Here is a 27,251-nt window from a genome sequence, read left to right as displayed (position 1 = left end):
TCTAAAATACAACAGGAAGTGTAAATAAAATCACATTCTGAATATTTAATATTTACAAACAACACACAAAGAAAAAACATGTTTTTATATGAAAAACTTAATTTATTGATTCATTTACTCCTCCAGCTTCTTCATTCCTTGACAAATGCTGCCATCTGGTGGCTGAAGGAGCACACTGCAGCCAGCTGGGTGACGGCTGCATCTCAAACATGGCGGCAGCGTGAGGACGTTCTGCTCGTGGTCGTTTCAGGAGGTTAAATAAAAAACTTAAGAGTTCACACAAGGTCACGTTAACACCAGACGTCAGAGGGAATGGTTCTTATAAGAGTTCAAGTTCAATCTTCCTCCTCCTCCTCTTCCTCAGCGTTTCTTCCAGGTGAATTTCTTTCTCGCTCCCTCCTGTCCCGGCTTCTTCCTCTCCCTCACCCTGGGGTCAGGGGTCAGCAGGCCGGCTGGAAACAGGAGGAGGGAGGGAGGGAGGGAGGGAGAAGAGAGGATTATTATTTATTAGATATAATTCAGCCTCTTGAGATCATTTCAGGAGGAAGAGGAAGGAGAAGAGTGAGAAGAAAGGAGGAGGTGGAAGGAGGAGGAGAAGAAGTAAAACGAATGAGGAGAAGGGACGAATAAAGGAGAACAAGATAAAAATAAAAATAAATTCAAAAGGAAGAAAGAAGAGGGAGGAAGGAGAAGAAGAAGAAAGGAGGAGGAGTGGGAATGAAAGAGGAAACATTCTCTCTATTCACAGTCACTAATCTTTTTTACACGTTACATTAAAATTAACATAACTGATCTGAGATGTGTTTCAAATGTTAAATATAAACGTGAAGCTCCACCTTGTCTCATGGTCTCCACGTCGCCCTCGGACAGGAAGCTGAGCAGAGCCCGGGACACGGCGAGCCGCAGCGCCCCCGCCTGGCCGGACCTGCCGCCGCCGCTCACGGTGCACTCCAGGTCGTAGCGTCCCAGCATGCCCGTGAACTGGAGCGGGAACATCAGCTGCTCCCTGGAGGCGGCGAGGTGAGGGAAGGAGAAAATGACCGGGAGATAAAGCGCCGGGAGAAAGAAGGTGGTTGAGCGGGCGGAGCAGGAGTGTGTGTCACTCAACAGATATCAACAGCGTCTGATTGGACGAGTGCTCGGACGAGGATCCGGCAAAGCTTCTCTAACAATCTCACCTCCGCACATTACTGAGCAACGTCTGACTCAGCAGGAAAAGGATAAGGCCGTGCGTGAGTGTGTGTGTGTGTGTGTGTGTGTGTGTGTGTGTGTGTGTGTGTGTGTCTGTGTTCTGGATGGCGTCTCAGGCTGAATGGCCGTTGGCTGCTGACAAAGTCAATTGTGATCTCTCTGCTCCAATTACAGCCCGTCCTCACACTGCGTGACAACACCAGCTCCGGACACACTCTCACACACAGACACACACTTACACACAGACACACACACAATCACTCAACTGTGTAATTAACTTACTACAAAGAGATAAATAAGAAAAACCAGGCGATGCTGTGAAGAGTGAAAAAGCTGCTTTTTAATGTTTCGGGGGCGGGGGGGGTGGGGGGTGGGGGGAGTGGAGCGCGTTGTGCATTTTTAAGGGAAAAGGTTTGTGTGTCTGTCTCTCTCACACACTCTCTCTCTCTCTCTCTCTCTCACCTGTCCTGCAGCACGGAGAAGAAGTCGAGGTAATCTCGCCCGTTGACGGTGACGCGTCCGGAGCCGGAGTCTCGGAGGACGACTGAGGAGGTGGACGTCTTCCTGCGTCCTGAGGACACACACACAAACACACAAAGTTACTCATATGTTCATGGTAAACTTCACATGCACCATTCAAACAATCCTATAAAGTGTGTGTACCCTCTGCCGTGCTGAACGCCACGCCGCGGTCGTCCCTCTCCAGCACCGGCACCATCTGCTTCCTGGACTGGGCCTCCAGCTGCCGGCGGTACCGCAGGACGAACTCCTCCTCCCCGGCGCAGTAAGGGATGGACAGCAGCCGCTCCATCAGCTGGATGAAGCGGTTGTACTGAAGAGGAGGACGTGGTTAGATAAAGAGGATGAAGACGAGGAGTGGGGGACAGAGGGGGGGGGGGGGGGGGGGGGACGTTGTCTCTTACATCGTGAGCGGAGATGGTTTCCACCAGCAGAACGTCCACCTCGTCCTTCGTGAGCCAGCGGCTGGTTCCTAAAGAGCTGAGCCCGACAAACACAGAGTTTAAATAAACTTAATATAGAATAAAAGATAATTTCTTCTTCACATGAAACACAGATAGAACAAAAGCTGATGATCAGAATCTTACATCTTCTTCGTGTCCTGGGAGAAAAGTCCCTTCGCTCTCAGACGATCTTGGTGTTTCTCTAAGTTCTGGATTTTTTCGTACGTTTCCTGAAGAAACAAGATAAACAACAATAACTTTAATGATCCTTAAAGGTTTGAGGACTTTAAGCTTTAAAGAGGCGGAGCTTCAGTGCAGCAACGTCCCCTGAACTCCACACGAAGACGTTTCTAATTCCAAACGTCTCCAGCTTCTCCCACTGAGACGTTTCTTTGTCTCGTATCATTTCAGGCTGATTCTCTTCTCTTCACATTTCATTAGATCCAAACTCACTGAAAAAAAACTAACTCTGAACATTTTCTGCTGTTTCTAACCGAATCAATCAGAGGCGTCTCAGATCTGAGCTCAGTGAACGAGCCGAGCATGCCGCTCACGTCCCAGAGGCGCACCCCCCCCACACACACAACCCCCCCCTCACCTCAGCCGCCCCGCGCCTGGGTGAGAACTCATTTCCCCGTCAATTATTCACCAGATGTTTGTTTAATTCCCTCTTGATAGAGTGTGGCTAATCCGCTGCCACTCCGACCAGCGACACAGGGGTACGGCAGCAGCAGGGGGTGGGGGTGTGTGAGGGGGGGGGGTGGGCAAAGAAAAAAGCAAACATCGAGCAAAAACCAATTTTCTCTGCAAAAAAAAAAAAAATGTAATAGAAAATCTGGAAAATAACAGAAGGGAGGAGTTGGAGGAGTCGGACGCGGCCTCGGATAAGAAGCGTCAGTTACACGTTTGCAAACACTGGGTCCGACAATGATGATGAATAATTCTCATGGATCGGCTGCGTGAGGAGGCGAGGGCCGGTGTCTGGGTGCGGTTAAGTCGAGGCTGCTACCGAGACAGAAGCTAGAGCGGCTCTCTCTACACGCACGGCCGACTCAGAGCGGCGGGGAAATTTTAATTTGAAGGATTGAAAATGCATCAACGTCTAGGAGTGTGTGTGTGTTTGATTCCTCTGCACAGGAAGTGAGAGTGAAGGGGGTGTCGTGTGCAGGTTCCCCCGCGGTCGTGTACATAAAGGGCTCAGTGGAGCAGCGAGCAGGTTAATGTGCCGACGCCGGCTGAACCCGAGGGCAGCCGACCGGCGAGCCTGGTTCACACACCACTGCCCCCTGCTGGCCACGCTCCTGACGTGAGAGAGAGAGAGTTACAAGATGAGATCGACACAAGACGGGGAGGATCGAGCAGACATGGCTGACATCCCCATTTATACCAGCAGCAGGGGGTGCAGAGTGAGGCTGCAGGGAACAGAGTGTGTGTGTGTGTGTGTGTGTGTGTGTGTGTGTGTGTGTGTGTGTGTGTGTGCTCGGTCTAATTTTCAGGTCTTTGTGCTTCGGCTCTTATCTTTGACACGTCTGTGAACCAGGAAGCAAAGAGCTGAGTGAGAAGAGGGAAGAAGAGGGAAGAAGAGGGAGGAAGAGGGAGGAAGAGGGAGAAAGAGGGAGGAAGAGGGAGCAAGAGGGAGCAAGAGGGAGGAAGAGGGAGCAAGAGGGAGGAAGAGGGCCACTCAGGGGTGGCGAGCAGTGTGAAGGGAGTGGCCTCCTCCTCCTCAGCCCCCCCACCCCTCTTACTCCAGATCCCTGTGGAGGAGCTGCTCCCGGTCGCGGGACAAAGACGTGTCACTCCTCAAACATGTTTTTTTTAATGTGTCCCCAATTTTTTTATTTTGCTCATTTATATTTATGAACTGATTTCTCACTTTTTAACGATTTCAAGTCACAGAGAAGAAAGAGTCTGAGGAAATAAACTCTGAAATAAAAGTTTGATCGAAGTAATAAAGAAAATGTAAACAAGTTCTTCTGAGTTGACTTGAAAAAGAGTGAGAATAAACTTCTCCCCTCACGACCTCTGACCCCTTCATCACCTGAATCCTCCTCCTCCTCTTCCTCTAATCTCCCACCTCTCACACCCCTGGCTTCATCCAGCCTCTTGGGCCTTGCTATCTTCTCTCAACTCTCTCCTCTGAATCAGAAATGACCCTCGGGTGCAGGAGGCAGGAGAGAAGAGGAGGTGAGGAGGTGAGGAGCAGGATGAAGATTTACCTCCACCTCACACCTGCAGTACTCACATGCATCAGGGAGTAGTACGACTGTTTCCCGGTGTAGAACAGGAAGTGGAACGGCCGACCGTCTGCTCCCCACTGCATGGCTGTAAACACAGGAGCAGCTGAGTACTTCTACACAACATGTACTCACTTACTACTACGACTAATACACACGGTACTTACCTCTCTGCCTCGGAAAGATCTCATCTGGATGCTGGAAAATAAAAGAGTCAGAGTGAAGAATCAAACCTGAAGTTATTTATAATATGTTGTTTCATATCAGCAGGTAAATATGAGCGTAGACAACAAGCTGTGATTATTTGATTAAGAACCATCGTACCTTCATGAGGGGCTGAGCCTTCTTCTCAAACAGGCCCGAGGGGAAGAGGTAGGCGATGCTCCTCTGTGGGCGAGAGAGGAAACACATGAAGAAGAAGAAGAAGAAGAAAAGGCCGTTTGAGAGATGACACATCGAGACAACAGAGGTCACAACTACGGGCGAGAGCGACAGAAGACGACACAACAAGCTGCTGCTCGCGAGTTCAAGGAAAGGCGAGTGTGATGTGTGTGTTCGTGAGAGTGTGTGATAGTGAGCGTGTGTGTGTGTGTGTTGCTGTGAAGTTGGAGGAGATAACAAGCAGAAAAAAGGCACAAGTTTCTGGCTTTGTTGACAGTGAGCAGAGGACGAAGTGGACGTCCAACAGTTCAGAGCGAGTTCATCTCTGCTCCTTGAGTGTGTGTGTGTGTGTGTTATTAGCAGGGCTACAGATGGCACTGCAATGTGTGTGTGTGTGAGAGAGGAGAGGGAGACAGGAAGTGTGCTGGCCCCGCCACACTCATCAAGACAGTCTGTTCATCTCTCTCCTTCCTCCATCCCACCATCGCTCCTCTCCTCCTCTTCCTCAGTCATTTCTTCCTTCTCTCTGTCGGTTCAATTAGTGAGGCAGGAGGTGCTGCACAGAGCGAGCAGGTTGCTGCCTAAAGGTTGTCAAACGACAGAGAGCAGGATGAGAAGGACTGAATAAACCTGTGTGTGTCTGTGTGTGTGTGTGTGTGTGTGAGAGGCAGGGGGAGGAAGACAATTGAGGAGAAGTTAAAGGGTGATAAGAAAAGAGAGAAAGGGAAGGACAGGCCGAGAGGAACAGATGAAGACACACCTGTGCTTCACCGAGCCTCGGGAAAAGATGGAAGTGATTCCCCGAGGGGAAGAGAGAGAGTGACGGAGGAGAGGAAGAGGGGGAGCGACACTCGTACAACCGAGCAGGAGGAAGTCCGATGTTACAAATGTCATCGACACAGGGAATCCTATTAAAGTCAGAACCTGCTCTTTCACTGTGTCGGCTCTCAAGGCTCAGTTTGAAGGTTTTCAAATTTCTCACCAAACCCAAAAATGTTCCGTTTGAAATGACGTTAAAAAAAGAGAAAAAGCTGAAAATCTTCTTTATGTTTAAGGGTTAAATTAAAAAAAATGGATTTAATTCATAAGTTAAATGATCAGATTCAGAACTGATTCAAAGAGAAGCTGATAATAACTCGTATGAAAATATAGTTGTTATTATTTGTGGGTCTTTTGTGCGACTGTGGCAAACATCCAGGGTTCAATTCCCTCATCGCCTGAAAGCCTCTCTTTGATTTCCCCCGGTCGTTCGTCAGCGTCACACCCGAGGAGTCTGGACTCTGAACCGTGGCGGAGGGATTCATCAGCTGCCCCGTTACGCTTCTCACCAGTCCTCCCACATTTCCCTCTCTCCCTGCACACGTCCAGGTTCGGGCTGTTCGCCGTCGCTTTGGCTTTCACAGCCGGGCGCTAACGGCTCTCTTCATTACACGTGAGGGACACCGGGGAACGAGCGAGGGAAATCAAGCTAAGTGGTCGGAGCAGGGACGAGTCAGTTATTGCCAAAAACCTGAAATAACGCAAGTGATGCTAATATCCCTGACGCAGCGGATTAGCCAGAGGTGCCACCGGCTCCCTGCTGCTGCTCGGGGGGAGGGGGGGGAGGGGGGGAGGGGGGATGCTTAATATCTCTATAATCTGTTCAGCCTAAACTAAAAGGTGATTTTAGTAAATAAATGATAAACGATAAAAGTGCTGAAATTATGTGTTTTTTTTTAATGAAATTTTGCTCAATATACCAAGATTTTTTTATTTTATTGTTAATTCATTTAAACGCTATCATGTAAAAACAACCTCCTGCAGGAAGTCAGTTTCCAGAGCGTTAAAACAAAACACTTTTAAAGATGATCAATATTTAAAATGCAGATTTTCTTGTGGATTTGAGTCTTTGTCTTGTTTAATTGGACGTGGACACACACACACAAGCAAAGTGTGTAACTGTACCAGCTCCCTGTGTGTAGCTGTGTTTATCAGTGTGAAATGTTTGTCGACACGTTGAGAGGATAAACACTGAGCTGCTGTGAAAACTAACTTTGACACTTTCTCCCGTCTGTCAACGAAAACTGCTGAGGAGCTCGAATTACGTGGAATCAGTCGGTAGAATTATGTAAATCACAAAATGCTGTTTAGACGCTGCGTCAGCATAAAAACTTCTTATTGTCAAAGGACCAACGAAGTCTCAAACCTGGAGGTAGAACTCAAACCAGGTGTGAGAAGATCTCGAGCTGCTGTTTGATTTACAGGAGTCTGGTAAAAACATGAAGCTACAGACGCAGCTCAAAGTGGATCCTCTTGCCACTGCCTACGTCTGAGGATTGAACCGATGAATGGGACAGTGCAGCTCCCAGTGTTCAGATACAACAGTTAACACAAATAAACATTGACATTAAATATCTCTCCCAGCCAATCAGAGCAGCAGAGACCAGCGGGAGCATCACTAACACGCGGCTCTTACGTCCACGTCCTCCTGGCAGAAGTTCTCCGGGTCTTCTCCCATCATGTTGGCCAGGTGACGCTTCCCGATGTTGAACTCCTCCACCTGCTTCTCGATGAACTCGGCGGTGAACTTCTGAGGCCCCGCGGCCGCCAGGTTCTTCCTGAGGAGCGGGGAGCTGCAGCTGAGGGGTCGGATCGGGATCTGCAGAGGAGGAGGAGGAGGAGGAGGAAGGGGTGTTAGCATGAAGCACAGACAGCTTCAGTGTTGTTAGCATGAAACACAAAGTTAGTTCAGTGTTGTTAGCATGAAACACAGACAGCTTCAGTGTTGTTAGCATGAAGCACAGACAGCTTCAGTGTTGTTAGCATGAAACACAAAGTTGGTTCAGTGTTGTTAGCATGAAACACACAAAGTTAGTTCAGTGTTGTTAGCATGAAGCACAGACAGCTTCAGTGTTGTTAGCATGAAGCACAGACAGCTTCAGTGTTGTTAGCATGAACCACACACAGTTAGTTCCAGTGTTCTTAGCATGAAACACAAAGTTAGTTCAGTGTTGTTAGCATGAAACACACAAAGTTAGTTCAGTGTTGTTAGCATGAAACACACAGTTAGTTCCAGTGTTATTAGCATAAACAAAAAAGTTAGTTCAGTGTTCTTAGCATGTATCACTGATAGTTAGCTTCAGTGCTGTTAGCATGAAACACACACAGCTTCAGTGTTGTTAACATGAAGCACTGACAGCTAGCTTCAGTGTTGTTAGCATGAAGCACAAAGTTAGCTCCAGGGTTGTTAGCATTAAGCACACACAATTAGCTTCGTGTCCGGAGCAACAACAGCATTAACACAGAAGCCGAACTGTTGTTGAGGGTTTAATACTTTATATTAAACATATTACACTTTTTAAATCTATAATAACAAAGATTGCGACGTAGCTAGATGTTAATTCTTAATATTATCCAAGCTAGTTTCGGCTAACAGCCGGATGCTAGCTCAAGGACGAGGGTGTTTCAGCTCCGTCGTCGTTTTAAATCTATTATTTTATTTTTGCTTTTCATCGATAAAACCCAGATTCACCTTCCGACTCAGCTGCGAGGACACAGTGGAGCCGCAGTTTCCACATTTCCCCAGAAACGCTCCCACGGTACGCGCACAGGACAGCGCCATCTTTGATCCGAGCTCTGACACGGTACCCGCAGGCGGAAGTCGTCACAGACACGTGACATTGTGCAATTTTGTGTTTATGTTAAAATAAAACCTCTAAATTTCATCTTAAATCGATTAAAAAGCCATAGAAAGACAATTATTCATGATTTATTGAAAATATCTTTTGCTTTGCATGTCCAAAATGTAAATAAATAAGTTTTAGAAGAAGTTTTTTACTTTAACAATATTTCTTAGGAGTTTAGAATATTATAAAACATCTGTATTTTTTCAGAAATACATGACAGAGCCATACAATTAAAATTATTCATAAAGTATTTACATTTTCTAATTATTTGATTAAAAATACTATTTGTATTCATGCCCAAAATTTAAATAAATGTGGTTTAGTGGACGTTACTGGCTTCAACAATGTTTATTGGCTTGATTTTTAAAGCCTATAATGAAAACTTTGTATATAAGTGTTTTTATGGAACGTTTGACAGTTTTTATTCTGAAATAAATTGCTTGGCAGCTCAGCAGAAGCTGTTTCGTTCGAGTGCTCCTCGAATCCTGAGCATCGCGAAGAAACAACCTTATTTACTTTAAGTTAATTACAAACCGTCCACCGCCACTTCCTGTTTGTGTCTATACTGCAGTACACACAGCAGAAAAGTTTGGTTTTCAATTATAAAGTATTTAAATAGAAACTGTAAAATATTTAGTTGAAAATCAAGATGGCAGCATTCGTATATTTTGCTTCATTTCTGAAATAAGATAATTTAATTATACATATATGGATATTAAATCATTCATATAGGAAACTTGACATGTCACATATGAAACACACGTTTAAGAATAAACACACGTGACATTTTCCACTCTTAAAAGGTGTTTGCTGATTTTAACTCATTCAAGAAACTGTGGACTCTCATCCTGTGTGTGTGTGTGTGTGTGTGTGTGTGTGTGTGTGTGTGTGTAGGACTCTGCTGTGTTTACAGATCAATGCAGTGTGTCTTCACTTAGATTACTTTGATAGAGTTGGAACAGGAACACGGGCAGATTAATCAAAGTGAAGGGGCACTGACTCCCGGCCCGTGCCAGTCGATACGGCCGCGTGGGTAATTTGCCCCGAGGACGGCTGTCGTCAGGCAGATGATAAACAGTGTTTGCCCCGGTTTTTAGCCACAAGCGTGCTCCTGCTCACCAAGAAAAATAGTCTCGACCCACGGTCTCTAATTCGCAGTGGGGGGTGAGAGGTGGGACATTAATCATGGCTCTGCTGTGGTCCGTCCCTGACAGGCTAGGAGGCCCGGGTGGAGACGTTCACTGTGGTCGGAGGTAAACCCTGCAACGCGCCACTGGGACGACTGGAGGATTCACAGAAGCTGCACCTTGTTGTCAGGAGATGTGAAGGTTGTGAGTCTGCACTGACACCAGAGCTGTGACGTGCACCTAGAAGGGATTTAACTCAGGGAACCTCGTGGCGCTCAGGGCCTCAGGCGTTAGAGAGCTGGCCCTCGTCCAACTGCTCCAGCAGATCTCCACCAGGATTCCCCTGAAAGGAAAACGCCACAATAGGCGACATCGACCTCCTCTCAATTTGCCCCGTCCCCAGATTGAGCGACATCCTTCTAATTGTGCGGCTGAAGCGGCGATGGAGCGGGAAATAATGGAGGGTATCACAGTGTGGAGCCGGGCCAAGTCTGCTCCATCCCCCTCTTCCCCAGCCGTGGAGTGCTGCTGGAGGATCCAGGGCTTATGGTGCCAGCGAGCGGAGGCTTTGCTCCAGTCATCATTTCCATGCTGCTTTACGCTGATTCCCTAATATCCTTAGCGCCGTGCGTAGGGATAAGCCCATCGTGCTGAAACATGGCTGTCATGCCTATAAACCGTTCACGGCTCTAAAGAATCCATTATGGTGGCTCCACAAACACGGGGCCTCAAAGGGCCACTTCGCTCAAGCTCATTTACTCTTTTAAAGCACATTTATTTACCCTTAATGCCGCGGAGGAAGGATCTCCAGTTTCCCACAATGCAGCACAAAGGCACATTTAAGTGTAACTGGTCATTTACAGCATCAGTCACATCTTTAACGTACTTAGGAATAAACCAAGCTCTGATGTGAAGTCATAAGTTTAGGTTCAATTCCCTGTTTTCACAATGAAACGTATCATTTGTCTATTTCTGATTCAATTTCTATTTCAATCTACATATATATATTTATATTTTAGTCTTCCCCTTGTTTTTAATATCATATATTACCATTTATTTTAATATTTACTCATTTATCTCAATCTTTCCTCCCTCTCATGTATTTAATGTAGTAATAGCGACACAGGAAATATTTTGTACTACTCTGATATTTGTAGTAATGTGTCTGTGCCTGTGGTCACTTTAATTACCAGTGTGTATGTAAACTAACACCCAGTGACTTTGTGTGAGGTAAACCCAGTTCAATGCTACGTCTCAGACTGTCAATGATTCCTTAACTCACACACACACACATACACACACAAACCCACAAACACACACACAAGGTTCACGGATTATCAACAAGTGTGGTCATTGAGTGGAAATTAATTTGCCACTGGTAATGGATAGAGACATTTTGCTGAGATGTAGGAAAACAGCTGAACTGCCAGCGATTACCTGCTGGAATCAGCCTTCATCAATATCAGGATAATTACAAAGCACTTCTGGCAGCGCGTGAAATGAACGGAGCGTGATGATGATCGGGAGCTGGCCATAGATGTCTATCTACGGCTCTGAGGGGGGGGGGGGACCTCAGCAGCTCCAGAGGGTTTCATATTAAAACAGAGAAGAATCAGGTGGAGCAGAACAAACACTGTGACTGAAGCTAATACAGATCTACAGCACTGAGGAGAAGAGAAAACCCAGAACAACAGAGAAGAACAGCTGAGGAGAAGAACCACGACGCAAACAAACAGAACCGACACCGACCACTCAGACATTAACAAAGGAAAACCGAAATGACAGTTTGGAAGTCACATCTCACTTTAACCTTCTGTGACTGAGGAGGTTCACATCCCCAGTTGTTGGTTGAAAGTTTCGAGTTGTGTGTCTGGTTCTGATTGGAGCTGACTGACGACTCTCTCTATGATCCGAGGGGCCTCGTGGGTTCCAGCTCCTCCAGAACATAAATCAAACGGGGGGGGGGGGGTTCCCAGCGTGGTTCTGAGCTCATCCCAGCGACAGGGAGCAGACTGGTTTCTCTGGGGCGATAAGGTCCACTTCCCTGTGTCCAGACCTGAGGATGGGATCCTGTGAGCTGGTTGGAGTCGGGGGGCGGAGGGACGGAGGAGGGGGGGTGTTCAGGGTGTCGATCCCTGTCTTTCCCAGACTTCACTTCCATCCCTCACATGGAACCACTTTGCCCCCCCCTTCTTCCCAGTGAGTTGCAGGCAGGATCGGGTTTCCTCTCCAGCTGAAGGGTTACTTCAGTCCATCGGGATGAAACGAGGACTATTTCCCTCCCCGTCTTCCATCCGACTCTTTTTTCAGGTGAGAGGCTCGGGGGAGGAAGGAAACCATTACACGGGAGACGCTCGTCGGGGGAGGAAGAGGACGCGGATCCGAGGGGGAAACCCGAGATCTCTGGAAACTGGATTGACCCAAGAAAAACTTCCGTGGCCCCTCCGCCATCCTCGTCCCGTCCTGTCTGAACAGGGATGTTCCCAAAAGGCCTCGGTGGTTCCCTGAAGGCCGACACACTCAAACAGGCAAATGTGCATATACACAGATACACTCTTTGGGTTGTAAGATAATACATCAGGTGTTTTTAAACAGGGGCCGAGGTTTATTTGGTGTTTTGGTCCAGTCGTGAACTTTGACCTTCTGGCTGCTGCGGCTCCAGAGGTTTGCAGAGAACCAGACGCAGCTGTTTGGGGAGATTTACATATCTGGGGATATTCTGCAGGAAATTCCATCCTTCAGAGAACGTTTTCATATTGTTTCCATTTCGTCTGGACGCACTTCAATCTCTGCCTTAGCACCAAGAGGGATCCTGCAGAGAATAGAGCTTCTGATCCAGAGGGACCAGGTCTGAGGGACCGGGTAACAGATTCCGTCTCCTCTAGAAAGTGCAGTGAGTAAACAAGCAGCAGTTTCCCTCCTGTTGCATCGTGGGTAAACCTGCTGCGATGGATGTGTTGCACCTCCTCAGCTGACAAATTGCTGGAGTGATTGAGCTGAAGGAACTGATTGCTGGGTTAATATCGGCCATTGATCTCCTCATTGATCACTTGTCCCCTGCTAATGACTGTGACTGGGCTGATTTGAAATAATACGTCTGGCCTGTGACCCGACATCAGACGAGGGGAGGAGAATCGGAGGAGGTCTCAGGGAAGCAAACCGCTGAGAGGAATCAGCCCGGGAGGAAACTGATATTAGAAAGAGAAAGGTTCAATCTGGGAGCTTTCTTCCTCCTGCTGATCAGACCACTGCTGGGCTCCTTCACATCTGGTCGGGCAATTTACCCGCTCTGACGACTGGAAAGGTTAAACCACTAAAATCTAATATTTGCCTGGAGGGGGTCGAGGAACTGCAATTACCAGGTACAATCGGCCGGGCTAATCAGCTGGTGGCGTACCAGGGGCTCGGCCGGGCGAACAGGGCCCTGATCACAGGCACTGTTCTCTGCCTGTTTACTTATTAAACCCTGTTCTCATGTTCAAGGGCCCCACGGCAGCCTCTGGCCCCACAGCCCCCCCCCCCCCCCGAGGCACAGGGGAGTAAATTTAGCTCCTGATGCTTTTTAAATGGCTGGAAAAGTAGCCCCCCCCCCCCCATCCACCCCCACCCCGTGTTAATCAGTATCTGTGGCCTTTGTTGGGAAATGATTCCCGTCCGACCTGGCAGGCTTTACCACCTGGGGGAGGAGTTAGAACACAGTGCAGAGCGGGGGGGCGGAGACACGGAGACAGGAGCGAGCGAGGACGCCGGCGAAGGCCCAGGAAGACGCCACGTCTCCCAAGGACGCGTGTGTTCCACCAGGCTGTTTACATGCCTGGTCTTTGACACACATTTCCTAATTGACTGAGTATCAAGTGCAGGATTAGTGTGTAATATATCAGAACTGTCTGGCGCACAACACTTTTGAACAAGGCTCGGGGAACAATTACTGGTAATTAAATATGTGCCAGTTACTAGAAAAGATAATTATGTCCTTGGTGTATAACACCAATTAATTACTTTTATTTCAGTGAGCAAAGCTTTTAAACGGCGGCGGAAGCCATTCGCACGGCGCCCGTGTTTGAGAGCAAGCAACCTCCGTGTTTGCTAATGTGTAAATGTGCTCCGCCGCCGCAGAGACGAGTACCAAGGCGCCGCAGATTGTTTCAATCAGGATCTTCTGCTGCGGAGGTCCAGACGTGTTCCTGAAACCGTCTGGAGGGGCTGCGTCCGAGAGGTCAAAGGTCAGAGCCAGAAAACAGCTGGAAAACCCACAGAGAGCGAGTGGACGTGTTGATGAGGTTTCTAACACTGGAGGAAACAAATATCTCAGAAGGAGGAAGAGGAGCCACTCAGAACAACAGGGTCGGGACCTTCTCTGGAGTTCCTGTCTCCACATGTGAAGCAGGACATTGTCCCGGTGAGACTCGTTCTCCAGGCGAGGGGGCGGAGCCTGGGCAGCACCTGACCTGGACAATGTCCTGCCCCGAGGTCACGTGTGAGGCTGTAACCGTGAGAAATGCACAGTAGGTGTTGGACACAGGTGTGAGCTGCTTCCTCAAAGCTCATAAGACGTTTCCCCTCGCTCCTCTTCATCCTCTTCCTCCTCCTCTTCCTCCTCCTCCTCCTCAGGCTTTAAATACTGAGGGAAAAGAGTCTTTTCCAGAGAGGGTGCAGCTCAACTCTGACTCTCTAAGAGGATTGGTCAGATTGGATATGGAGGAGCGAGGAGTCAGGAGCGCTCACTGGATCCTCACACCTTCCTCTGCCCTCCTGTGCTTATTACCCCCCCCCCCCTCCCCCCCCCCTCCATTCAGCCACAACACGGATCCAACACGCTCTCGTTCACGTATCGGAGCGAGGTGAGAATGTTCGGATTAGCAAATGATCTAGTTCTGGGCACCGGCCTCTAATGTGTAACTTGGAAATACCTCGTGGCCGATCATTGGTAATCTATTAAATCCACGGCCTAGGAATGGTTACACCGCCGGAGCCTTTGAGCCAAGCAGCTGCTGTTCCAGTCCCCGTCTCTCTCTCTCTCTCTCTCTCTCTCTCTCTCTCTCTCTGGTTAATGAGACAGCGAGTCAGCTTCCTCTCTCTGCTGCTTTTATCCCTGTATGTGTAAATGAGATTATTATTATTCATGATGCAGATATTTGTGTGCGTTTCAAAGCAGAAACACACGTGTCAGTGTTTACGTGCACGATCGACAGGTGTTTACACAGGAAGTACCTCATCATCATCATCATCTTCATCATCATCGTGCCATGGAGGTCTTGAACACACGAGAAACTCCAACCTGCTCAGAGCTGGTTTCCAGTTGAAGCTTCAGTGGAGGCTGATGGTGGAGTCGGGTTTCCAGTTGTGGTTTCTTTTTGTGCCTCAACGTGAATTTGTTGTAACTGAAACCACAACACAACATTACAGAAGGTGTCTCTCTCGTTATGATCTGTTCTCCTCACTCAGGGATAAAAGGTCCCCACAAGGTGGACTATTCCATTCGGCTGCTCAGACTTTGTTTTTGTTGGTGCCAGTTGTGTTGAGTTGTGGTAAAAGTTTCCAGGAAATCCATCCTTAACACGACAAAAACAAGTTAGTGTTTATAATTGTAAACATGTGTGAGTTCTTTGTGTCTTTCTTGTATGTTTGTGTCTGAGTGTGAAGCCGGGGAACAGAACCGGTGGGTGTTAACCTAAAATACATGTGTATGCGCACATATTGTGTTTGCAGGTAAAAGTGTGTGTGTGTGTGTTGGTCCTGGCTCTCTGGAGGGGCCCAGTGTGTGTGTGTGTGTGTGTGTGTGTGTGTGTGTGTGTGTCACGACGGGGCCGGCTCCCTCTGGATCTAAGCAGTATTGACAAACCCATCAGAGCTGGTGATGCATTGGGCTCCCCCCCCCGCTCTGCCTCACCCCCGCTCGCCTCCTCCTCCTCCCCCCCCCCCCCCCCGCTGCACTGACATGCTGTCACCTTGGTAGCTGCTGCCAGAGGGAGCGGCCTGCTGGGAGAGACGACCCGAGCAGGAGGCCGGCCGGCGAGCTGCAGCAGGAGGTGTCACCGGGCGGACCCCTGAGGACCGTCCGACCCCCGTCCCCGTCCCTGTCCCCCCCGTCCCTGTCCTCCCTGTCCCTGTCCTCCCCGTCCCTGACCATCGATCCGTCTGCTGCGGACACACACACACACACAGACACACACAGGACAAATCAAGTGTGCAGGCATTCAATCAGCCACATCGATGCACATTCAGATTCACACTTATTCCCTCTGATGAAGGAAGCGTCTCTGAAAGTCACAACAGACTCAGATCTGAAAACTAAACTCAGCAGCAAAGAACCAAACTGCAGATGTTGGTCCTCCACCAACATCTGCCTGCGTCTCTCTGTGAGTCCTGGCTCGTCTGTGGAGGAGCTCTTCTTCTTCTTCTTCTTCTTCTTCTACTTTCTTGAGGTTAGTAAGTCATTCCTTGGCAGCGTCTGGATCCCGCTCCTCACTCCACGGTTCTCTGAGCCAGCGTAAACAGCGATTGTTGGCAGCGGCTGGTTGGCGGCCGTGGGCGTCGGCCTCCACCAACGTCGGGAGTCCTTTGAAATGCTGACCAGCTTTTTGACACCAGGCTTTGGAAGCAGCCGAGCTCTCGCTGCGAGACGCGGGCCCGGCTGTATGCGGGGTGGAGCTGGGTTCGATTCCCGGGTGCACGGGGATTATGGGTAGGGACCGGGAAGTTTCTACATCACAGGCTTCTCTCACTATCGCTGGGCAACATCTTCAAAGACGACTTCATGTTCAGACGCCATTAGGTCCTGAGAAGGTTCCTGTGGGGGGGGGGAGACTTCCTTTAAACGCATGTTTTTCACTGCATTTCAAAAGGAAATGTTACATCTGGAGGAGGAAGGAGGTTTTAATATCGTAAAAATACAAATGTACAGTGTTGTTAGGTTCAAGTTGTGCGTTCTGAGTAAAGTGGAGCAAACCACAAGTGAACCAACAAGTCAGAATAATGCACTTTTCATTTGTTTCTCTCGTTTCATTCCTCTTTATTTCTACTTTTACTCGACTACACGATATCATTTCTGTGAGTCGTCACCTGACCCACGGGGACGAGGCTGGATACCGCCGGTGGCCCAGCTCCCAGAATCCCCAGCTCCCAGAATCATCAGCTCCCAGAATCCTCAGCTTCTGCACAAGGCCTTTTCCAAACCCACGTGCAGCGGCTGCATGAGCCGCCTCTCGTCGAGTGGGAAACGTAGAAATGGGAAAGTTGCACAACCGAGTTCTGCAGGAAACTGATGAATGTAGTTTCAAATCGAGCAGCCACTGAGATCCTGCTTTTTAACACAATCCAATACATTTTAATTTAGTGTAAGATAGATGGCTAAAAAATATAAATAATCTGTATTTATGTTTCTTATTTAAAAGAATATTATCAGAGGAGTCGTAACAAAGTGCCACTCAGATGCTGCAGCCGAACTTTAACCGTTTATAATTGAAGAGATGGACTGAGTGTTAATTTGACTGTTTATCAGATAGAGAACGTTTAAAAAAAAAGTTTGTTATAATCAGAAAACAACTCAGAGGTTTTATTTTTGAAGATCAGGATTAAAAAGGACAAATATAGAATAACAATTCAATAATGTGTAAGATATAGAGTTAATCCTCTTATAGCTGTGAGTATAATCAATATCTGTATTATTTGATAAAACAGTGATATTTTAATTATTGTCACATGGGCTGTTTCAGTGCAGACACTACAACTTTTATTTTAATTTAAAAGAAAAACTATTTCTTCATCCCTGTTTTTTCAGAATCAAGTTCATAAACCATAAACATATCCTTAAAAACATGTGCAAACTTAAACTGAATCTAAATCTTCATCACCTTATTTAATTTACCTTGATTGAAGCGTTCGATTCTCCTGGAGATAATATGTGGAGTGAGCTCATGTGTCCACTGGGTGGCGCTGTAAGGTCAAGGAAGCGCCTGTGAGAGAGAGCGAACGTTTCTGTGGATTTGATCTGTTTAACAGGTTCTTATTATTTTTAATAACCATGAATATACTATATTTAATTAATGGGTTTAATAGAAGAAAATAAGATGATGAAACGTATTTAATTAACTGGTTTGAAGAAGAAGTTTCATTATTTAAAATCTGTCTCTGAAACAAATAAAAACTGGTTTGTTTTCCAAGTGAATCATTTATGAATAAAACGAGTTCAATGCAAATAAAACCACGTTGAAATGAGCCTGGGAACAAACACACACACACACACACAAACACACAGACACACATACTGTTGTGTACTTAGATTTTTGTATCCGTGTGTGTGTGTGTGTGTTTTGACTTATTACAACACATAAGTGTGTGTATGTGCAATAAAATAAATAAATACACACCCAAATTATCATCGTGATTGTACGTTAATGTAAATAGTAATAATTATAATTATAATAAAGAGAAAGTTCCCATATTATTCATAGTTTAAAAGTGTCAAGCTTAAAAAATATGTTACACTTACAATTATACTTTAGAGATATTATAGAGAAATTATCAGTATAAATTTGTATTTATATTATTATAAACATTATAATTATTATCATCATTATTTTGGGGGGGAACAATTTTCTGAAATGTTTTTGCAGAAGTTTTAAATTTCACTTTATTTAAAATCCATAAAGAAAATGATTAGTAATAATAATAAAGATAGTTTCAGGTGTAAAAGTGTGAATCAGAGTTAACGAACATCACCGGTGTTGTTATTAAAAGACTTTTAAATAAAGTTAAAATTAAATAAAGACTAAAAAGAGATATAGTTTATCTAGAAAAGCAGAAGCTGCAGCTCTTTACCTCCCTATCACCCCCCCCCCCCTCTACCTCTCCATCCATCCATCCATCACAAAACCATGACCTTCACATTTTATAGAGAGGAAACCCCAGAGTCACGTCATCTTATAAAAACCTGCTCTTCCTCCTCTTTCTCATCCTCCTCTTCCTCTTCCTCTTCCTCTTCCTCTGCTTCTGCTGCCACAACAGAAACCAGATCTGCTCTATTTAGATCTTTAGTCTATTTTCTATTTAAAATCTATTTTAATTTCAACTCTCACTTGTGTTTTGAAGCTTTGTGACAATAACAATAATGTAAATTTACATTAAAGCAATAAGTGGGACGTTTTCATTGGCTGAAGTGAATCATCTAAATATTATAAAGTATAACACATTTAGAAATAATAAATAATCGAACGTATCAGCTGCTTCTCATTTTAAATAAGAGAAACGAAGGAACAGTCAGCACACACACACGCACACACACAGACACACACACGCGCACACACACAGGGGGATTTATTTTTTCCTGTGCGTCTTTTTCTGCAGCAGATAAATCCGCGTGGACGTGGAACCAGGGGAAGGATCCCTGCGGAGAACATGCACAGGCTGATCCATATTCATGCGCCCGACACGTGGAGCAAACACACACACAACACACACACAAACACACACACTCACACACACACTGAGAACTATTTAAAACCAGTCTATTATACTTTGTAATCGAATCTAAGCATTTACTCAGATAATAAATATGATTTAATTCGTATGTTTACAGTTTTAAACCAGTTTCATGGAAAGAAACATTAAAGATGAGTTTAAACTCTATGAATCTATTTAAAATGAAACATACATGTGATTGTATTGTGTGTATTAGTTCTCAGCGGTGTCAGGTGAAGTCTGTGACTGAGAGAAAAAGCTCCTGGTGAAATATTAATAATAATTAAGACGTTAAAAGTTTTATAGCTCAGCTCGGTGCTGCGTTTACAGGCCTCAGAGACAACGAGCTGCTTTAATTAGACACTGACGTCCTCAATCAATACAGGAGGAGAGCTGCAGATCTCCTACAGGCCCTGAACGTACCAGTGCACACACACACAGACACACACACACATGCACGCTGCTGCCAACATGGTTTGTGAGGAGCCATGGAAAAAGGCAAAGCTGCCGGAGAATAGGCGGATCAAAACCCATTATGAGATTTGAAACTCTTCTTTTTGTGTCGCCCTCGGTTAAAAGAAAGAAAGAGAAAATTCCGTGTGTATAGATTTAAGACGCGAGGAACGTGCACGCGGTGTGAACGCACATGTCGTTGGGTTTAGTGCAGGAATCAACGTGCGTGAGATCAAAACACTATAAATCAGCTGCAGCGTTTTTCCTAATTCAAATAAATTCACGTTGTTATTTTAAATTCCCTCTGAATTTCATTTATTCTTATGTTTTGTGTCTGATCAGGTTATTGGTGAATAAATAAATGCGCAGCAGGAATCTGAGGTTTGTGGATTTAATTCAGAATCAACGTGCACGAGATTCAAACATTTAAAATCTGCCTCTTGTTTGTCAACACGCACACAAATAAATATAATTTATATTTCGAACCCCATCAGAATCTCACGGTTTCTAATATCTGAATCTGGATGTTCGATGCCGGATGTGAAGTTCGCTGCTGCCCGGCGCGTCCCCGCTGCCACTTCCACTAATGGAGACAAAGAAAAATGATTCCCACTTTCTCTATATCATTGAATTCAGTTGCTAAGCAACTAGTGCGGGAAATCATCCGCGAAATTCAAATCGTGCAGCGCGAGGCCACGTTCTGTGACTTCTGCTGAACAAGCGGGTCCAGCCGAGTTCGAATCACATTTGGCCGCTTGCAGCCGTGACGAGGAAATAGTCCAGTTGTAAAATAAAAAACTACACGTATAAATATATATAAATAAATATATATATATATATATATGCACAGAGCTGTATCGTGTAGAATTATTATATAGAGTCAGATAAAACAGCACATCAGCGCTTTACGAGCCCAGTTAAAATGAGGGTTTATCTCAGGCCTGTCACTGCAGCTCTGCAGGCCGAGCACACACGCACACACACACACACACACACACACACACACACACACACACACACACACACACACACACACACACACACACACACACACACACACACACACACACACTGACCCAGTGCCCCGGATATTGAAACAACATTAGAGTTATGGACCTGCGCGCACCTGAGTGTCACACGCACACGCACGGTGCACATCATCTCTTTGCAGCAGGTTCGAGATCCAGAGTTTCAGCTCTTTGGTTCACGGTCGTCACGCGCGTGTCAGTGATGCAGAATCTGGACCAGGAGCTAAATTACATAACGTGAGGACGCTCTGTATACCTTCAACCCCCCCAATAACAACACGCACGCGTCCCAGCGTTTCTTTCCCTCATGCAACTTGAATTGCTCCTCCTCACGCACACGCTCAGATGATAATCCAGCCCGTGCACGTGTCCAGGCTGCAGGTGAGAGGCCTGGAGGCTGCAGATGTAAACAAGCAGCAGGACACGAGCTCTGGGACATTCACACAGTTAAAGAAACATTTATCTGCAGTAATATTTGATTTTAACGCCGTTTTGTTGTATATAGAAAAAATAATCACACGTTTTTCTTGTATTTTTTTCGATAGAGACCATTTGCTTTGCTTTTTATATTTTTCTAATGAGCAGATAATATAAAACTCGCAGCTTTTAAAAACAGCACAAAGAGAAAACAACAACATATTATAAATAAAAACCAGCCCAATGACAACGAGAAAAATAAAAAATATATAAACTCCAGAACACAAGATGACTGCATTTCATTCTAACAAATTTATTGTGTCTCAATCAGCTCGTACGGAACCACTACTGAAATTAAATTACAATCAAATGATCACATCAAAATATACCCTTATTACCTAACAACGGTCAATGTCAGCTCAGGATGATTTGTGCTCCTTTTGAAACGAGAATACAAAATTAAACAAATAAGGGCAACAACAAAAAAATATATTTATATATAAGAAAAAGAACAAATGGAAATAAAACAAGAACAAAAAGAAAGAAGGGGGGGAAAGCATCTTACACAAGTTCCTGTGGGGGGGAGGGGGGTGGGGGAAATAAATTACCGTTTGGAATAATTCATATGTATTCCGAATAAAATATTAAAACAAGTCATTCTGATGAAAAATATAAAGTAAATAGGTCAGATCAGCATCTGATCTCGTGATCTATATTGCCGGCTTTACAGAGTTTTGTTTATTAAAACCTACCAAAGAACACTGCTTAGAAAGGGCAGCGTCACTCAGTCACACCTGGCAACACGCGCGTCTTTTTCTCAAATAAGTGCAGCTGAAGTCTCTTTTTTTCAAATGTCTTATTCTCTATTCGTTGGAAGAAGAAAAAATAAAATAAGAAAAAAAATCCCCTCAAAAAAAAAAATCCACTCACGCGGCGTCGAAAGTCCTTTTTAAATAAAATCAATGTTTTCACGAGGAGATCTTTGAGATCAGTCCTGGTCCTGGTGTCTCTTCTGTCGCGAGGAGCAAATACCACATGGCAAAAAGACAAATCCACAATTCCTCCGTGCGCGTGTGTGTGTGTGTGAGTGTGTGTGTGTGTGAATGAAGCCATGCAATCCACCTCGGAATAAAAACAGAAGAATAAAAAGAGCTGATGGAAGCCTCGTGGATCTTCTTCACGTTGGTGCAGTTCTTTTCCTCCTCTGTTATTGTTGAAGAAGAGGAGGAAGAGGAGGAGGAGGAGGGCGGTTTATAGTCCCATTTCTAAATATACAAAATGCCTGCTCCTTTGTTTCTCCAATCAAACACAGGGTCATGAGGAGGGAATAGTGTTATTTTTTGCAGGGGAGGAGAGAAAAAGGCATAAAAAAAAAAACAATACTTGGTTTCCTCTCGGTGTGTTTTCAATGCGCCAAAATTACCTGGTGGAATGAACTTGTGGTTGTCACCCTCTGGTCGCTCGCTTCACTTGCATCTTTTAAGTAATCTACTAAAAAATGCCCCTGAAAGAAAAAAGCAGAAGGAACCTGTTAGGGCCTGGAAGAAGGTACACGGTGCTTGTTGTGGGGGGGAGGTGGGAGCAAAAAGGGGGGGAGAGGGTTTGTTTTGTTTCTGTCTTTTCTGGAGAAAAATAGATAAACACAATTTGCAGTCTTATTCATATTCCTTCACAATCACAGTATCAAAAAGAGAGTCTATCCTGGAGACAGTCTGCGAGTTCTAATCAGTTTAATTTCATATAAAATATTTGTCTATGTTTCACTGAACATTCTTTTGCAGTCCATGGAGGGGGGCGGTGTTTCTGCACTCACATTGCCGACCTGCGAGTACACATCCTCCGGCGTCTGTGCCACTCCTGGGGGCGTCATCCGCTTTTCCTTCTGTCTCCGATTGCAAAACCAAACTCTCACCACCTCCTTCTCCAGCTGCAAGTTGTCCGCCAGGGAGGTGATCTCCTGGGCCGAGGGCTTGGGGCATTTGAGGAAGTGGCTCTCCAGAGCCCCCTTGACGCTCACCTCGATGGAGGTGCGCTTCTTTCGCTTCCTCCCCTGCGCCGCGATCTTGTCGATGCTGGTGGGGCTGCCGGTGGTGGAGTCGGCCTCCTCCAGCCACTTGTTTAACAAAGGCTTCAGCTTGCACATGTTCTTGAAGCTGAGCTGCAGAGCCTCGAACCTGCAGATGGTGGTCTGAGAGAAAACGTTCCCGTACAGGGTGCCCAGCGCCAAGCCCACGTCCGCCTGCGTGAAGCCCAGTTTGATCCTCCGCTGCTTGAACTGCTTGGCGAACTGCTCCAGGTCGTCCGAGGTCGGCGTGTCGTCGTCCGAGTGCGGGTCGTGGCTGTTGACGCCGCCGTGGTGCTGGTGGTGCGGATGCTGGTGGTGATGGTGGTGGTGGTGGCTGCCGTGGTCCAGGTCCGGGGTGTCCCCCCTCACCAAGCCCGGGTGCACCAGGCTCTGGCTCCCAGGACTCAGCATCCCGTTCACAGTGAAGCCCCCCGGCTGGGAGTAGAGCAGCGACTGCTGCTGCTGCTGGCCCCCGGATATGGAGTTAATGTGCGCCGCAGTCGTGCTCCCCCAAGCCCCGGCGTGCGTCTGGTGTGGAGCTAAGTGGGGGGGCCTGTGGTGCAGCGCGGTGCCCGTGTGCAGATCGTCTCTGCCGGAGTTCTTCACGTCCTGCTGCTGCGGGCTGCCCGTCATCCCGACGGGGCTCGACGACCAGGGCGACCCGGCTTCAGCTGCAGCCACCGCGGCCGCTGCTGCCGCCGCGGCGGCGTGCGGGAGGGATGTCACCCACTGGTGGGCATGGCTCAGCATGTGTCCCCCGTTGCTCGCTGCCATCGCGTTTTGCATAAAGTCACTCTGTACCATCTTGACCGAGGGGTCTCCCCGGTAGCCCCCAGAGCCCGAGGTAACCGAAGCACTGCCCGGCTGCATGCCACCTCCTCCCGAGTCAGAGTGGCCGATGGAGCCGGACGATAAGATGCTATTGCTGGGCAGATAAGGATTGGAAGCGGCGGTGGCCATTCCGTCAACCCTTATGAATATGTTTGTGGATAACCCCCCTCCCTTTCTACAGTCACTTCTTTCGAGCGGGCAAATTGTATCTCATGAATTATTCAAACTTTAAAAGTATGAGCAGCTTTTTGCCAGATACCATGGACGTGCGTAAAAAGACGCCAAAAAGCTTCGGGAGCGGCGACAGAAAACTGAATAAAATCCGCATGAATTTACCACATTCGACTTCACACACGAGTAAAGATCCAGTTTCTCAGAAGCCCTTTGAAACCATGTGCAGTCCGCGCAGAAAGTTTCTCTCACGGAGGAAATTCAAATTCAAATATTCAGCAGAGAAAAGCAGGAGTCGTCCCAAACAAACTTTTGGAGGAGGCGAGAAAACAAAAAGCCTCGCGAATTGTCCCCAATGTACAAAGTCCTGGTTTATGTCCCGGGTGGATGTGAGAATCATTAGCAGAGCGTTCTCTCCTCTTTTGTAATTCAGTTGCAGAGATTTCTCCCTCGCTTTATTCTTTTCTCTCTCTTCTTTTATAGCACTGGAGCCTCTCTCTTTGTTCTGTTTTGATGTGTATAAACCTGCCAAACCGCAAACTCCCGTTCAAGTACAGTCCAGCAGAGGAGCGCGCGGCACCGCTCGCGAACCTCTCCTCTCATTCGCTTGTTCTCTCCCTCCACCTCTCTCTCTATCTCTCTCTCTCCCCTGACAGGCCGTGTAGCCCCGCCCCCTCACTCCCCCCGCCGTCCTCACCCCCCCCGCCCCCCCTTGCTCGACGACGCGCGGATGTTTACCCCGTGCGTCCCCGTTGATTGGTTACCCTGGGTGTGATTGGCAGCCCTCGCCAGCCTTGCTCCGGGCGCACGGTCCCTCCTTCCGGCTGTTCCGATTGGCTGCTTTTTAATTGCAGTCCAAACAAAACGGGGAAGACAAGTTGGTAGTAAACACTGGAGAGATACTGGGAGGCTGGGGGGGGGTAAATAAAGAGAGAGAGGTCGATACGCGCTGACCTCGACTTTCGTGCGTAAAACCTCCAACATCATGTATTTTGTGCAGATACATGTTTTACGCACGAGTGCACATGTGTGACAGTGTGAGTTTGAACATGAAGGCGTCTCACACACACACACGGATAAACTTTATTTAATGTGAGTAAAATGCATTTATCCTTCTGGTGACACGTATATGAGATGTTTTGGTAACAGCTATAACCTGATGTGTAATAGAATCAGGCTTCTGTGCCACGGTTAGAGGTTCAATTCCCTCTGGAGCACTGGATGCTTCATCTCGTGTCTGAAACATGGAAACACTGAGTGATGATCTTCACTCTGCTCCTCTCACTCAGAGCTGCGCGTCCACAGAGGAGCAGTGACCGCAGCGCCTCGGCTCCTCAGGAGTTAACGCACAAAGGTTGCGGGGATGCTTCCATGCGGAAACGCCGCTCACAGGCAACCTCACTGAGGCACGTTGAAAGAGAAAGTGGCAACCACAACAAGGGCAAATTGAGCAGTCCTGGGGGGGTGTGGGGGGGAACGTCTGCCAAAGTGAAACAACAAGAGAAGAGAGATCGAGCCCTTAAAATGTGCAGCATCCCTCAAGATGACCACGCAGCCCTGGAGATGAATGGGCCCTTTGTTTGTGCGTGGGACCCCTGCGCCTCTGGACGCACCCATGGGTGGTAACAAGTGCCAGAGAGAGAGCTCCCGCTGCGCTGGTGGGGTTGGGGGGGGTGCTGGGGGGTGCGTGGGGGGGTTGTGGACCCACCTGGACGGACCCTAACCCTGCAGCAGGTGACAGGATTAACGGTGTTTTGTTTACAGGTCGGAACTACGTGTGACGCGTTAAACCCATAAGCTCCAGAATCAGATGTTTTATTGCAGAAGGGATTTAAGGGCAAATATGAGTTAGTGGAGGAGTTGTGGACATGTGCCCCCCCCCCCCCCCCTTCTTCCTCCTCCTCTTCTTCTCCTCATCCCAGTAGATTTAATTTGGCCTGGGCTCAAAACCGAGGGAGCCTCGTGGATTTGTTTACATTGAATAGGCAGGCTAGGGGCCAGAGCCATGAGGCCCTCTATTCATTAATATACAGTGAGGATTCCTGTCTGAATTACTGCTGCTCAATCCACACGTCTCAGGCGGCCGGTGGAGACGTGACAGGCTCCACGCACCAGAGAACCCCCCCCCCCCCCCCCAAAAATAAAGAATTAAACACACGTGTGATATACATGAAATAAAAGCTTCCAGAAAGGCTCCAGAAAGCAGCGAGCTGCGGGAGAACACTCTCCTCTCCGCGATGTGTTTATTATTTATCTGCTTATTATTTAAAAAAAGGTTCCCAAGTTCCCTGCTGGGGGAGTTCATCTATTCTGCATGCAGGGAAAAAAGAAAGGAGGAAAGAAAGAAAAGGGGGGAGAGGAGGAAAAAAAAATCATCCCCAAGTATAACAAGAGACGAACAGTTAGTGCTGATTTTCATTTGCATAAATTTTCATATATTTTAGTGAAAATAATAGCGGGAGCCGAGGAGAGCTCCTGCTCAGTTGAGGCAGAGGAAAGAAAATCTTAGGGCGCACGGAGGCGCAGGAAAGGGAGATAACGGTTTACAGCCTCCACGCAGACAACGTGGAGACGGTTCTCTGCTCTCGGACTGAAGGTAAGTCAACAATCATCTGGAGAAATTCTCTCTTTTCTCTGCGCTCGGGGGAATTGTGAGGAGTTTATCGCCTTCTCGCGCATTTCTCCACCGGGGTCTGCGTTTTCCCTTCAAAGACAGATCGCGGCTTCACGTGAGGTTTCTGATTTCCTTCTGCTCCCACATGCACCGATATTATCTACGTTAGTATTTAAAACACCCGGAATGCAAATTGCAGTTTCTTTTCCGTTTTCACCGAATGCGTAAAAATCAATACTCGCGGCGCTGCTCGCTTTTTTACGCACTAGGATTCTTTCCCTTTTTTCTGCCTTTTTATATAAATAGCAGGCAGATGGATAAGCTGCGCTGTTTTGTAGTGGTTGTCCAGCGGAGAAAAGTGCAATCAATCACATTTTAAGCAGGGAGAGGATAGGGGGAGGATGATGAAGGGAGGGGGTGAGCGTGTGTGTGTGTGTGAGAGAGAGAGAGACCCCTCGGTTGAATCCTCCAGAGACATCACCGCGTAGGCAAGTGCAATATGAAAAGATTTCATAAGAATCATTGTAAAGTTTGTGTAAAGTTGTTCAGCTCCTCCACTAACGAGGCTCGTGAAGAGCCGGGAGTCACTGCGCGCTGACCGGTTCCTTCTGTCTGTCTCTGGGTCTGGAGCTGCTCCAAGGAGCCGATGGAAC

At 47.1% G+C, this 27,251-nt stretch overlaps 2 protein-coding genes across 2 annotated transcripts; both read right to left on the bottom strand.

Moving 5' to 3' along the window:
• Window positions 1–81: 81 nt before the first annotated feature.
• On the bottom strand, window positions 82–8,382 carry mrps9 (mitochondrial ribosomal protein S9). Its single transcript, XM_053417527.1, has 11 exons — window positions 8,280–8,382; window positions 7,224–7,406; window positions 4,712–4,774; window positions 4,555–4,585; window positions 4,396–4,475; window positions 2,298–2,383; window positions 2,115–2,190; window positions 1,855–2,023; window positions 1,654–1,762; window positions 837–1,006; window positions 82–452 (listed from the first exon to the last, which is right to left on the bottom strand). The coding sequence occupies exons 1-11, from the start codon at window positions 8,367–8,369 to the stop codon at window positions 361–363; spliced, it is 1,149 nt and encodes a 382-aa protein (XP_053273502.1). The 5' UTR covers window positions 8,370–8,382; the 3' UTR covers window positions 82–360.
• A 13,940-nt stretch (window positions 8,383–22,322) lies between these two features.
• pou3f3b (POU class 3 homeobox 3b) lies at window positions 22,323–23,942 on the bottom strand. Its single transcript, XM_053417294.1, has 2 exons — window positions 22,731–23,942; window positions 22,323–22,421 (listed from the first exon to the last, which is right to left on the bottom strand). The coding sequence occupies exons 1-2, from the start codon at window positions 23,940–23,942 to the stop codon at window positions 22,323–22,325; spliced, it is 1,311 nt and encodes a 436-aa protein (XP_053273269.1).
• Window positions 23,943–27,251: the final 3,309 nt, after the last annotated feature.

Source organism: Pleuronectes platessa, chromosome 24 (genome assembly GCF_947347685.1).
Source record: "Pleuronectes platessa chromosome 24, fPlePla1.1, whole genome shotgun sequence".
Classification (NCBI taxonomy): domain Eukaryota; kingdom Metazoa; phylum Chordata; class Actinopteri; order Pleuronectiformes; family Pleuronectidae; genus Pleuronectes; species Pleuronectes platessa.
The sequence above is the reverse complement of the archived record's forward strand: the minus strand, read 5'-3'. Positions and strand labels throughout refer to the sequence as shown.

Coding starts and splice junctions, on each gene's coding strand:
- mrps9 (XM_053417527.1), bottom strand. CDS start 8,369: ATGGCGCTGTCCTGTGCGCGTACCGTGGGAGCGTTTCTGGGGAAATGT. Junction 4,775..7,223: donor TCTGCCAGGAGGACGTGGAC/GTAAGAGCCGCG, acceptor TCTCGCCCACAG/AGGAGCATCGCCTACCTCTT. Junction 4,586..4,711: donor AGGCTCAGCCCCTCATGAAG/GTACGATGGTTC, acceptor TTTATTTTCCAG/CATCCAGATGAGATCTTTCC.
- pou3f3b (XM_053417294.1), bottom strand. CDS start 23,942: ATGGCCACCGCCGCTTCCAATCCTTATCTGCCCAGCAATAGCATCTTA. Junction 22,422..22,730: donor TGTACTCGCAGGTCGGCAAT/GTGAGTGCAGAA, acceptor TTTTTCTTTCAG/GGGCATTTTTTAGTAGATTA.